Source organism: Dendroctonus ponderosae, unplaced genomic scaffold (genome assembly GCF_020466585.1).
Source record: "Dendroctonus ponderosae isolate FM_Combo_2020 unplaced genomic scaffold, Dpon_F_20191213v2 Dpon_F_20191213_2, whole genome shotgun sequence".
NCBI classification, from domain to species: domain Eukaryota; kingdom Metazoa; phylum Arthropoda; class Insecta; order Coleoptera; family Curculionidae; genus Dendroctonus; species Dendroctonus ponderosae.
The window spans coordinates 11,334,538-11,348,891 of NW_026018165.1; the positions used below are offsets into that span (position 1 = coordinate 11,334,538).

General features: G+C 32.4%; 2 protein-coding genes across 8 annotated transcripts in view; both read right to left on the bottom strand.

Annotated features, from left to right (window-relative positions):
• Positions 1-14,354, bottom strand: part of LOC109546301 — a 520,465-nt gene that overhangs the window by 493,473 nt on the left and 12,638 nt on the right. The gene's annotated exons all lie outside the window — the stretch shown is intronic.
• On the bottom strand, positions 330-10,495 carry LOC109536817 (beta-1,4-N-acetylgalactosaminyltransferase bre-4). Of its 7 annotated transcripts, none has more exons than XM_048664038.1 (8): positions 7,364-7,381; positions 4,712-4,850; positions 4,452-4,656; positions 4,048-4,397; positions 3,202-3,460; positions 2,718-2,882; positions 2,441-2,659; positions 330-709 (listed from the first exon to the last, which is right to left on the bottom strand). In XM_048664038.1, the coding sequence occupies exons 3-8, from the start codon at positions 4,577-4,579 to the stop codon at positions 571-573; spliced, it is 1,260 nt and encodes a 419-aa protein (XP_048519995.1). In that variant the 5' UTR covers positions 4,580-4,656; positions 4,712-4,850; positions 7,364-7,381; the 3' UTR covers positions 330-570. The 7 variants fall into 7 exon arrangements, with proteins under 7 accessions (XP_048519995.1, XP_048519993.1, XP_019758778.1 ...); XM_048664036.1 differs by lacking the exons at positions 4,712-4,850; positions 7,364-7,381 and adding an exon at positions 5,228-5,361 and having other exon boundaries at positions 3,202-3,284; positions 3,342-3,460; XM_019903219.2 differs by lacking the exons at positions 4,712-4,850; positions 7,364-7,381 and adding an exon at positions 10,324-10,495.

The following is a 14,354-nucleotide window of genomic DNA, read 5'->3' on the forward strand; positions in this document are numbered from 1 at the left end:
ATACCTAATATCCATTGAATTGAATTGAATTTAAATCACTTAAGTTATAAACAAGAAATAAGATCGTTTCGAAATTCGCCCACAGCGTATTACGTTGTAAGTTATTTAATTGTATCTTACAAGGTGAATATTTCTCTTTTTTGTTCATTATATAAAAGATGACCACTGAACAGTAACAATTTCAAACTAATGATGACGGTTGCCTCTTTAGATTAAGTCCACGATAATTTAACCGGAGTTATAAAGGTTGGAATTATTATTCCAACAAAATAACGCAGGGGAATTGATGGGAAAACAAAACAGCGTTGACAAGTAATAAAACCTGAAACTATTCAGAGATACTTTGTTTATTTAATAAAAAATTGCTAGTTATCAGCAAATTACAAATTGTATTAACTTTTGTATCATGGACAAACATATTTGGTATCAGCATTAAGTATTATTAGCTTATGTGCAATAAGTTGTCTAGTTCAGAACATTTCCGCCTAAAGATGTATCAAGCTAATCAGACGCTTGTTCAAGTTACCTAAATGTTTCAACATTTGTCACTAATAATACGTAAAATAACCATTATCTTCGATGCTGCGAACTTAGTTTTACTAATATCCAAGTGTACAATAGTTTTTCTTTTCTCATCAAAAGTTGGTACTTTAAACTGTTCAATCCATCTGTGTCGAACAGCTGTTGTCCTTTTCTTAACACGTCGTATCTAAAATCAATCACATATTCTTGTCAAAATCACATTGAGCAATGTTTTACATACATTTTTATTCCTATTCAAAAACGTTTAACAAATACTCAAAACCAGCATTTATTTGTGGGACCAGAATACCCCGATACGAAGACGCGTGTGTTGCATCATCGACGCCAAAGATACTTTTAGAATTTCAGACTGTTAACAGATTGTGTCAGAGTGGGACAAACCCTGTGGTAAAATGATACGTAAGTACATGTAGATTACATAATTATTTTGCATATGTATATATTATTTATACACCATACTTATTATAAAAGGACAGTGAATTTTACTGACTTGCTCAATGAAATGTTCTGCAGAACGTTAATATGTCAGTTTTTACCTTTTTTCTATTGGGAATGAGGAAGTTATAGGATATTAGTACTATTAAACAACAACGCTTATTTGAACTTTTTAAAATGTCTTATTTAAATTTTGCTTTTAGCAAGAAGCACTTGTTATTAATACAAATTACAATTTTTGTACCTTGCTTAAAACAAAAATAAAAAAGGACAATATTGAAAAAAAAAACTAAAATAAAATAAAAATATTATCTGAACCAAAACATAATTTTCAATGTAATCTTATCTCAAAATAAAACATTTAATAGCATTAGATGGTTTAAATATTAGCAAAATGAATAATTTCGGTGCCAGCATCTAGCTGACAGTCACCGCAATAATCACGTGAAAAACACGTAATATTGTACAGCAGTCACCAATTTCATCACGTCATGTTGACGTGATTATCCCGGAAATATGTCACAGTGAAACATTCAAAGTTGTATTCGTGTATCTTGTCTCGCCCTAAAAGTCTATCTTTTACGGTTAAATTAATGAATTGGGGAGGAATATTGAACAAAATAAAACCATCCAAACTCTTTAAAATGCAAATATTTATTAAATACATTACACATTGGGCGTTTATCAAACTTATGAACTTATCAGCACAAGCATACACACTATCTATGCATGGTCTATTAATTTCCTATTCTCATTTGAGTAAACTGCCTATTCGCATTCGCTGTTAAGTCTGCAGCAAAGCGCAATCTTGGAAGTATAAATAAAACATATTTTTAGAACGCACATTTTCTGCTCAAGGGTTTTTATTAAGTTCTTTTTTTCACTATTTTTAAGTAGGTACTTGTTATTAATTTAAATTGGTGTTTACTCTTCGAAACAACTGTTGTCCAATGTATGGGATAACAATGTGCTTATTAAAATGTTTATATTATTTCATTTCATTTAATCTGATCAAATCCAATCCATTCTGATGCCTACAATTTATTGTTTTTAGCATAAGATACATTTTTGCGAAAAAACGATTTCAGTCAAAGCAAAACACAGAAATTAAGTGACATTTTGAATGTTTTTTGACGTCCGTGTACGCCATTGATGGACGTCATTCCACTGTGACATAATGCCGTGATAATCACGTCTTTGAACTGGCATGAAATTGGTTACCTCCATTGTGACGTCTTTTTTACGTGATACCTACCCAGCACACAACGTTAGTAGCGTTCTGTTACTCTTTTGTTGGATTCAGTTTGAAATATTCAAATTTGGCACCTCTTAATAATTTTTATAAGTTATTAAGTTTATAAGTTTATTTTAAGTTATTAAGTCTGCCTCACTTGACTTTTTTATACCACCTTTTGCTTAAAATTCTAAGTTTGAAAAAAGTGTTGGGACTAAAATGTAATACCTGTGCGGATTCGGTAAATCCTTCTTATGCGTCAACATGGTATATCTAGCAATTGTAATTGGATATCTGGATATGTAAAGCTGATGGTGCCTTATTCGGTTTGACATATCATCATCCTCGCCACCCCAGCCCCAAAAAGAATTCGAAAATCCATTGAGCAGCTTGAAATGTGCTCTGCTAATAGCTGAGACGCCTCCAAATATTGCAGGATAAGGCAATCTAAAAATATTAAAGACAAATGTAATTAACTAGGTTTTCGTCGATCTGAGATCAGTACCTATAGTTGAACATATCGACGGCCACGCTCATATGTCTGGGTTGTTCAGGGCATGTATATAGGTTTCGATCATCTTCAGGTAATAGATCAACGTCATGAAAAATAAAGCAGTCATACGTTCTTGCCTTCAAGCCTTCAATGTAGCCGATATTCATTAACATCGCTCTAAAAAATTATTATTCTATATCCCTTATAGGAGGAAAAACGAGCTTGATTCCGCAATATTTGGGATAAATTATAGCTGATACCGCGAATATTCAGACGACTGAAAATTTAAGCAACAGCAAAAATGTAATGTAGCAAAATTGTAATTTTAAACTTGCTTGCTTTTACAGTCAGAACATCAAAACAAAGTTTTCCGCTTCAGCTTTGTACCTACACTCTGAACTTTTTTCGTCCTTTGCAGTGTATGCGTAAATGCCAGGAATATGTGCATCTAATATTAATTAATTAATAATCAAGTAATACGTATTGATCTGCTAACCTATTAAATGGTCCTTCTCCGTCTTGTTCCACCACAAATATAGTATAGTCCAGTTGCTGTTTCTTCAAGAACGGATGCATGTGCTGTAAGAACAGAAGTAAATGCTCTCCTCTGGATCGAAACGGTATAATAATAGCCACCTTCTTCTCTACGGTACAATTAGAAGGGGCCCAGTGTCCCCCGGGCTGAAGCCATGAAAATCTAGATTCTAACGTCTGTACAGAAGGCACTGGATATGTTTGTATTTGAACTCTACCATCTAAAAATTAACCAAATAGTACAATTTAATTATCAAATTGTCTAACATGTCATTCTCTTTAAGGGAAAGTAGGGCTTATGAGGACAATATGCAAAAAACGTTTTGAAATAATTTGAATGTATTTCTAGAATGTATTGACTTAAAAATGATCTTTCAATCTTCACTACGCCGTTTAATCTATTTTAATAGTGTAGCACATATCCAAATTTACGTAAATGTTTTATTACAAAGCTAATTTTTTACTAAATCTTTACGAAAAATCGCAGTGGCATTCACACTGCCAAACAGATTGACAAACGTGACAATTGCAGACAAATTCCACAACTGAATTACTAAAGTTTTGTCGGAAATTCCGTTTTAAGTATTAATTGAATAAGGGCTACATCCAAATTTTTCTATCAATTTTGCACATTTTCTTCCGAAATCTTTATTTTACTATGAAACAGTGCCATTAGATAACATTAATAGTGAAACTGAGGTAGTTTGTTATAAAGTGACTTATGAAACAAGTTTTCATTTTAAAGTTAGTCTTCTTCGTTGTGCATTTCTGGTCAATTGAAATGAAATAAATATACAAATATACTTACAGAGATTTTGTGAAACATCAGGACACAAAGTTCCATCTTGAGAACTTCTTTCTAGCTCCGACGTTCCATTATCAATGTTCACCTTGTTGCTAAATGTGGAAGCTGGTGATTCTACACTATAATTATTTGTATATATTTCTGTGATGTTCCAAATCAAGAATGGAGGGATGGTAACAACGTAATCCAAATTGGAAATACTAACTGCAAAATTGCCAGCTTTCAAGTGAGCTTGCGAGTTCAATCGACGGGCTTGTTGAATACAAGACATATTTTTTGAGTATGCTTTAAATAAAAGAGTTTTCAACAGGGGACCATAATGAATTGCAGATTTCTCCAGAAACTCGACTTTTCTGAAAACCAAGTCTTGGTCAAAGATTGATTGAATCGGCAAGCAAAGTACTTACGTGGAAGAATTAAAAATATCAGTTCTTGTCTCAGACACGGTATTGAAAATGTACTCTAGAGCCACAAAAAGAAGAACGAGAATAAAAAGCCCTTTGTAGGGTGTGCTTTGCAGAAGGCAAGGGGGCATAACAGTCTTACGTGATGTTTTCCACCATTTCGTGAGATGTTTTAGACCGTTACTGGTAGACGATCGTTTACTTGCATCTGAAACCAAAATAACAACTGCAAACTTATGTTTACGGAATCGTTTAAAAATTACATTTTCATATGTGCAAAACGTGGATTTTTATTGAACAAGAAATCCAGATCTCCGGACTGAAACTTTGAGACTAAAATTTATATTATATTTCACACTGTAGGTTATTCCACAAAATTGACTATCTTCGTAGTTTCAAAGTCTAAAATAAAATTACAAGTTAAATTCAATTTAAGTAATTCAATTTTGTTAAGCTTTAGCTTTATCTTAGCTTTTCTGGGTTTGTGCAGCTATTGAAATAATTTAAACAATTTTTAAGGCTTACATTATTATTATTATTATCTACAGGAAGCGGAGAAGCGGTGTAAATAATGACCGATATTAACTTTACTTGGTCTGGTTGTATAAAATAATATATTCGGAATAGCGATGCTTATGCGATGCGATAATTAGAATGTTAACTTGCTTTAAAATATCTTTTTGCATTAACATTCCGCAAGTTTGAAATCGTCTGGATCGGTCAACAAATGCTTGGTTTTGCTTATACAAAGTACTAAAAATAACCGTTCAAACTCTTACCTAGTTGGGCAGCTGAAAGTAGTTGTATATTTTCTACATAGCAACGTTTCATAAATTGTCTATATATGTATTTAAAGACTGTGTGAATGAATCCTCATGTTGGAGCCAGTATTTTGAGAAGTTTTTACCATGAATGCCATTTTTGCTGGATATTTGAAAGATAACAGAATAATTCATACAACACATTGAATGCGAACTTAAGTATATCCTCACAGCAAACAGTTTTATGTAAAAAAATAATAATACAAAAATTTTCCAACTTTCGAACACGTTTCTAATCTACAGGGTGTATTAAAAGGCTACTTTTTATTTTTAGTTAAATTTAGTTTTTTAGTAAACAATTTTTAATTTAATGATTTAAATACGGTAGGCACTCGACAGACTCGACAAATTAAGCAGGAGCTTAAAAAAATATATTCTATTTTAATCCATTATTGGCTATTTTATTTTAAAAAATTTTGTGCTCACGCCGTTCATAAGAGTGAATTCCAACAAAATATGACTAGAACATTTTATTAAAACATAAAGGGGTTTTAACAAGAAAACTATTTCCTGGTTTTGGTAGGAATATGCAATTCATATATTGCAGACTAATTTCCGGACACGTATATTCGCCTACTCGCGACCTTCATCGATCTGAATTAATTAAATAGACTCGATCTGAACAGATTTCATTGAAAATTTGCATTATGTTCCAAGGTTTTTTGTGATAAACTTTGACAGTGTTATAGAAAAGATAAAATTAAAAAATGTGCTTTTAAAGCAAAAATATTCATGGAATTATATTGATTTTGATACATGGTTCTATAAAAGGCGTTCAAGTTTAATATTCATTTTAGTCATTTTGTCTGATGCTTTTTAAGAAATCGATATTTGTCGCACGGTCTATGAATATTATCATGTTCGACTTTTTGTGTGTGGGAAGTTTCTGAAAAAAATGTTCATGCAAACATCGCAAACAGGCAAGATTAATTTATTGAAATACATAATAGGAAGAAATTTCTATTCTCAGAAACATTTATCATTAAAATATGTATCTCTGTATCTCGAATAAATATCATAAAATCATCATATCTCTGTATCTCGAATAAAATCAATAAAGCAATTTAGGAAATACATTTTTCTTCACAGAAAAACATTTCCTTTCGACTGTGGAAGCTTGTTACGAAAAACCTGGTTCATCCTACAGAGGGTGTACCGTAAGCACATGATCTAAAGGATAGTGAGATATTCTTTGCATCAAAAGAAGACGATCTGACCTAACTTTTATTAACAAAAAATGTCTGGTATCCTCAGCTATTGATGGTCAAATTTCATCAAAAAAAATTATCTTTTTTGAAAAATTGGAAAATGGTACAATTTATTTTAGGGAAACTCACGGCAAAAACAATTGATGCCCCGTATCACGATATTTGCAGTTAATGTCTGTCTGTACAGACAACAGACATATTTTTTTTGCGGAAAAACTATGAATGCTACAAGATTTTACAAAGAGCATGATTAGTGCATCAGCCAAAAATAAATGAGTTGATTCCATCCACTAAATAAAAAGTTCTGGTAGTTTTTGTACCACGACACTCAAGAATTCACCACTTGTCCAAAACTCAATTGTTTCATCAAAATATGAGTCTTACATAAGAACAAATTCACAGCGAGTTTCACCAAAATACATCGCACCATTCTCCCAATATTTGAAAAAAAGATAAATTTTTTGAAGAACTTTGACCATCAATAGCAGAGGAGCCAAATCTTGTTTGTTAATAAAAGTTAGATCAGATCGTCTTCTTTGGATCCAAATAATATCACAGTATCCTTTTGATCATTTTACGGGATACTCTGTATATTCAAAGTCCAAAAGCTACGTCTCGAAATTCTTAACTTCATACGAATGCAATGGCCACTACAAAGTAAAGTTCCAGACCTCTAATTGGCGCGAATTGTTAAAAATAGAAGAAACACGTGCTGAGGCTGATTTCTGTCCATTAAAAACTTGAATACAGACTTACAGGAACAATTTAACTGGAAAACAACTCTTATAACTAAGCATACATAAAACTTACTGACGGAGCTTCACAGATTACAAAATTGTAACTTTTTACTTAAAAAAACACTTCGGAAATTAAAATTGTTACTAACCATTACTGTAAGCTTTATTACAAGACGAAATATCAATACTGACAAGGAAATGACAATATTATCTATTAATAAAGCCAACAAACAACATAACAGGTATTGCTGGGCGGTGGTCCGTTGACGGTATATTTAATGTACCACAATCGCGAAGCTTTATTAAATCTAATTAAGTTTGAGTACAATCAATTATTGTTTAATTTATAACAATTTCTTACACATTTTAGCTACAATATATAATTTGAGATCGCTACTTATGGCCAGATGTGAATGACTTTGTGAATAAACCAAATTGTCGTTTTTCGTGTGAAAATAATTCATATGAGATTCATGAAAAGGATTTGATCCAGAAAAAGTTACTAGTGTTATCGGTCGATGTTAACAGATTTTTTATGACCACAATTGGACGTAGTTGATTTGGAAAACTTGGGATTTCAACAAGATAGAGCCACACCACATTTGGCAAATGTCCACTATCATATTATTGGAAGAAAAGTTTGGTGAATCAATAATCTCCACAAATGCCGCTGTTAAGTGGCCTTCGAGAAGTTATGATTTCAACTCCAGTAGATTTCTTTTGCGGGTATATTTGAGGTCGTTGATCGAACCATTGACGTGGTGAARTTAAATATTGAATGTTGCATTGCTGAAATTCGAGCCGATTTATTGGAGACAGTAATCGAAAATTGAATCCATCGAATCCGCTCTTGTAGCCCAGGCCGATGAAGATATTTCAATTATGTGTTATTCAGAACACACATGGCATAAATTGTACTTCCAAAAAATTATACATTACATGGCCAAAAAACTTTAGTATTAATTCATTCCAACGACTTATTGTTCACATAAGAATTGATCTTCCTACTTACTACCTGATTCACTGTCGAGCGTTTATACGATATTTATACGATTGGCTATTCAAATTCTAAATTCGTGCCGAATGCCGAAACTGTCTTATTTGGGGAATGAAGGGAGAAAAGAAACGACAACTCAATTTATATTACGAGGCGAAAGTGAAGGGGAAGTGAAGTGATGTCCTGTGAGTATGAAAAACCCTCGTCTTGAAAAAAACGTTAGTTAATGGACAGGTGCAGGAAATAGTGATGATACTAATATAATTAAGTAATCCGAATTATTCTGTGTTTATGCTATATTGGATAACGTTATAAGTTGAAACAAAGAAACTAAGTAAATCACTTGATTATGGAAAGACACGAATTAATTTAAGTAAGTTTTTAAAATGTATCGAATTAATTATACACCACCATAGTGGAACAAGATTTCATTATTTTTATTTAATATATATTTATATTTTTTCCACATTCACGAAGGAGAGAAAAAAAATTGATTCAATTGATCAGAAACAATGAAAGCAATTCGAGTTAAAACCGATAGAGAAGGATATAGTTAGATAAGTTAAATAGGATTCTATCGATGAAAGCTTCCGAGGAAGATATAATTATTAATTTAAAGGCAGTAATAATATGGAATTAGGGATTTGAGTGAACTAGGGCCTGTTTGTGGTCCTGTTCTCACTATACAGGGTGATTCAAAATTGGCGTCATTCCTCTGGAGGTGTTGTCTGACGGTGTTTTAGGAGTACAGAAAAACATAGTTAAAAAAATTAATTGTTATTAAAAACAGAGAAATTTGCAAAAAACGATATCAAAAAGACGGCAACAACGTCGGTTTTTAAAGGTAATCTGCCTAATTAACATTACGGAAATACCTGTCGCAATTTTTAAAAACTCTGGTAACCACGGAATTATACAGAAAGTGACAATAAAATAGACTAGGATAAACGGTAAATCCAAAAGGATTCGCTGACTGTAGAACGTATTTTTTCGAAATGTCAATTATTGTCCTCATAACCTCAAATTTATGTTTACAAATAAACATACATTTGAGTCATTAACTCGAAACAAGTTAGTGCGTGTGTAATCTCCTTATTGTCCACTCTTATCGAGCAGCTTCTCGTATTCCGGTAATTAACTTCCGCTCAATTTGTACCGGTGTTCAGTAATCCATTGGTTTAATCTATCCTTGTGTGGTGTGTATCTTACTATGCCTACTTCGGTATTAATTTGGTGCTTGGGAAAATGTCAAATAACAAAGTTGAAATTCAATTTTCAACTGTAAACATCTTCTAGAAATTATCGAAAAAAAATTCAATATTTTTTTGTTCTCTATAAGTGAGCCCCTATTACCCCTTAAAAGGAATGACGCCAATTTTGGATCACCCTGTATAGACAAAAATTTGGAATACAGGAAATGCATCCAATTAATTCAACACACATTAGGTACCTACCTACATCTACATGTATACTATTACAAATACTTTAATTATAGGATCAATTATATCGCCCGATTATATGAATGGTCTCTAAACAAATCGATATTGGCATTCTGTTAAGAGTATAGACTAAGAGAGGCATATTGAGTTTTTGACCCAGGAATTAGTAATATTCGGTATTCTGTTAAACTTAAAACCCATTGCCTTTTTGTTGAAATTCGTTGAAAATTTGTTCATTTCAACTGTATTTCCAAACATCCTCGTGTAATTGAGATTCTTCGAAAAGTGATTCAGCACTCCAAAGCTTCGATTTATCAACAGTTTTTTGAAGTCTAGTAATTAGAAGCTGATCTAAACTCGCGGGAATTTAAATTGGCGATTTGTTATTTTGTAGTTTCTACAAACTAAAGGAAAAAAACTAGTTTCATTCCTATAAACTTCCGCATTTTCGCCAGCACCAGATACATTTTTGATGAGGGTGCAATCAATATCAGCCACAGCTCTTGGAAATCGAGCCATTTTGATAAAATGCTGTTTCTGCTTGGGCAATTCTCCGTCATGTTGCCGCAAATGTACTTTTCCCTACACAAGAAACATAAAGCCAATAATGCATTGTATCACGAGCCATCCCATTACAGTTTTATGTATTTCAGCAAAATACTCTTATACAAACCTCCGGTAGTGACGTCAGTGACGAAGCAAAATCAGCAATAATTTAGCAGACACTCTAACCGCACGTTCAAGACTTCCATAAAATCTATAGGAGTATTGATTGAATATTCGCCACCTCATTAGCACTTATTTTTAGTTTTAGGAGAACAATTTTTGTTTTAAGAGTTTTTACGATCACGTATAATTTAAAGGACCACTCGGGTGGCTTCTAAAACGGTTGCCACATTTTTTTTAAACAGAAATTACCCTTTTACTTTTAATGCTCGATTGAAATCTGCTGTAAATTCTTAGTTCCGTATCAGTGTTCAGTTGTATTTGAGGAATCAAAGTTATTGACTGAAAATTTAACGTGGAATGCGTAATTTCTGCTCCAGTTAGTATATGCGGTACGGTTAGTCTAACATACCTAAGCTTGTCCCATTACGAGCATTTCGACACTGATAAAATATGAAAATTCGATTAGGTGAGAGATAATTGAAGGCCGTTGGCCACTTTTGGGGCTTATAGTAAACAGGAATTCGACCTTTTGGTATTAATATACTACTAATATGCAGCTTTTTCATTATGACAACATTTATATCCAGTTTTGTCTAATACAATTTAGTCAAATTAATGCATTTTCGGTTTTATTTATGTTTTCTCTAGCAAATTACTGAAACACTCTCCAACTTAACTAAACTAGGCCTGGGTAACTCAGTGAATTTTTAGGAGTTGGCGCAGTGCTGCGCAAATGGCTTGGTGCGCCAACCCAACGTACCGGCGCAATAATTCGGTTCCGTTGCTGGTTGATAACTTTTTACTTGTTTTAGATTTATTTTCAAAGCCATTAAAATTTTTTTTCGCCTTATTTTCTACTCAAAAGTGATCTATTTTGTAGAGTTTCACTTAAAAACAGTGACGATCTGTAGGACTTTTACGCGAAAAATGACAAGATAAATTTATAGCTTTGTAAAAATTTTACAAAAACTTTTTTCAGTGTCGAACTCGGGACACAAACGAAAATAAATTCCTACCGTTTTTTCCCGAAAGCCATTAAGGTTTTCTCGAAAACCGATCACAAAACTGAAAGTTTTTAATCGAAAACCCAAAAAAAGGATTATTTTTTAAAAATTACAAAATTAATTTTGCTAGAACATTCTCCTTTCGAAAACCCATTTCAACTTCGAATTTGGCTCAGAAAGAAAATAATTTTATTAAGTTTTTTAATTTTATTTATTAAGTTTTTTCGAACGTAATTAGGAATATCTTGAAAAAACGACAAGAGCAAAAGTTTTAAAAATTCGTCGACCTCATCGCTCTAAAGAATATTAAAGTTCCTTTAAATTTTCAGGCCACTCCAGTTTTAGCAAAGTTTCTATTAAGCATTATTTTTTAGTATTACATAGAATACTGACAGTCTTCAGGTATTTTGCTAAACTTTTTCGAAAAGTTTTTGCAGCTTCGAGTTATGGACAAAACCGTAATAATTATTTCTGGGTGATGGGGATTTTCCAAAAATATTTCCCCGAACGGAAAAAGCGAAAGTGTATAATCATTTATTTGAAAAACTCTTGGAAACTGGGGTTTCTTCAATTTTAGGTCAATATTTCTAAACAACACTGTCTCTAAACAGAAAACCCAAGTTTTTCCTAACGTTTCCGTGTAAAATACTGACAAACTGAATCTTTTATGCAAAAAAATTAAGATATCTATTTTACAAGAAAACTCGTCGACTTTCGCTGGACTCAGTTCTGTTGCAAAAACTGGGAAAATCTACATGACTTTTTTTAGTTGTTTGAACAAAGTAGTAAAACGTTACTCAGAAAAAATGTTGATAACCTTTTTTTAGCTGCGAAAATTCCAGGCTCGGGTCTCGTAGTTTTAATAAATGAATTATAACTCATTAACCGATGAGTTAGAACTCGGTAACTCAGAGAGCGGCAACAACTCAATAGCGCAACTTAACACAGTGTTACCCAGGCCTTAACTAAACCCCATCATTGTCTTTTATGCACTGTACAGATATAAAATTCTATATAAAAGCGTATGGAATCATAGTCAGGGTTGTTTGTTACATTCAATAAGAGGTAATAGATTTAAACGATTCTTATTTAACTTTCTATAAATTTAATAAGCTCTCATCAAAATTACTCTCCAGCCCATTATTTCTACATAGGAATTGAATCGTATAATGCGATCGAAAAAAAAGTTGAAATAATAAATCGTGCTTCAAACTAAGATGAGTACAACAAATCAAATAAAAAACCAGACAACAGTGTTAATATTGTACGCGATTGCACAGGTTTAACGGTTGAATGCCAGAAAAGTTTTATTGCACTTTTATTAATTTAAGTTTTAGTTAAATGTATTTGTAGTCTAATACGCTCATGCACGTTGTTGAACACTAAAATAGAATTTTCCGATCAGATCTAACAGAAAGTGAACTTAAAATAAAAATAACATAGTGTTTATCTAATAAATTTCAAATGAGTTGTTAACAAATAAAGGGACCGAAAGCATGGTAGAGATAGGTATTGTAATCCTTGCTCATCAAATATTTGGACCGTAATTTACCCTCAAAGTTCAAGTTTGTGAACTTTTCGTCAAACTGGTGGGTTGATAGATGGCCTTAGTTCAGACGCCTCGCAAATGTCCAAGTATTCCACAGAAAAGTTAGCTTATCTGCATATTCATTGATGGCTGTAGATTTTAAGGTAAAACTTTGCACTTTGCAGGAAACTTCTACCATGGCCGCTTTAATCTCCTCCAAAATTTAGTAGAAAGTTAAATTTCTGAAACCTAAAGCTGCAACAACTGCAGGCAAAACTGTAGGTTTGCTGTTCAAAGGTTTAGTTCACATGTTATCGGTCAATCGAACAAAGATAAAAATTCCCAAATCCAAAACTTGTGGAAAATATACAGGGTGATTAACAACCTTATGGACACAGAGCAGGGGCGTGTAGAGTTTCCATTTAAGGTTTTTTCTCAGGCCCACAAGATACAGGGTGTTAAAGTTTCAAAAAAATTTTGGGATTTTCTCTTTAACTCCTAAAGTTTATGAGATATTTTGCTCAAATTTTAAACATAGGCTAACGTTTAGACCCTTTACCCGTAGGTAAGGCGACTGGTTGTGAAAATCTACAGGGTGTGCTTTTTTATAGAGGTAACCCCCGAACTTTTTTGTGGTGCGCCACTGACCCCCGCCCGAACACATTTTTGCATTTTTTGTTTGATTTAAGAATTTGCTGATCTCTTACAGTTTTTTCGTATCTTTCTTGGTTTTCGAGTTATTTGCACAAATATAAGTTCATGTAGGGTTTCTGGGTGATTTTCTATGAATTTTTTAAATATTTTTTTATGTTACTTTTTGCAAGCAAATCCAAAAAAAGCTGGTTCTCTAAACAATAAAAAAATTGTATAATTAGTTTCTTCATATATGTACTTATTTTTTTAAATAGAAACAAACACGAATATATTTTTATTTTTTCAAGATTCCCAAAAAAATTTCCGCAATATAAAAGACTAGACTAATTTCAACTTTTATTTATAACACAGTTTTTTAGTAGTTTTTGTTGATATAGTTTATAATGTTCAAAGCCGAGCCGATATATTGGTATGACGTGACCCACTAACAAAAGCCTAATACATAAATGTTTAATTTTTACATAAAAACCGTCAATAACCTACAGGATAATACTTCTTTTACAAAAAACAACCAACTTGCTTGATGGGTACACCCGTAGAATTTCCGGGTCGAATTGAAGTGATCGAGAAATCAAAAAAATGTTTAAAAAACCGCGAAAATATTATTAAAACCGTTAAAAGCGTTTTAAAGCTATTGATAAAAAAGTGCAATTGAAATAATCAATTCATACACCACTATAGTTGATATGGAATGCTTTTATCAATATAATTAACAATTGAAAACTAGGAAAGTTAAAATAAAAACACAGTTGCTGTTACAAGCATCAGCCCAGATAGCACAAAATATTACATACATATTTAGGAAATATTTATATGTTTGCTAAATATTTCAGATCAAAAGCAAGTATT

Excerpts from the sequence above, each read along its gene's own strand:
- LOC109536817 (XM_048664035.1), bottom strand. The coding sequence starts at position 5,279 with ATGAAACGTTGCTATGTAGAAAATATACAACTACTTTCAGCTGCCCAA. Across the intron at positions 4,657-5,227 it reads ACTTTCAGCTGCCCAACTAG|ATGCAAGTAAACGATCGTCT; the intron begins GTAAGAGTTTGA and ends TTTTGGTTTCAG. Across the intron at positions 710-2,440 it reads GATTTACCGAATCCGCACAG|ATACGACGTGTTAAGAAAAG; the intron begins GTATTACATTTT and ends GATTGATTTTAG.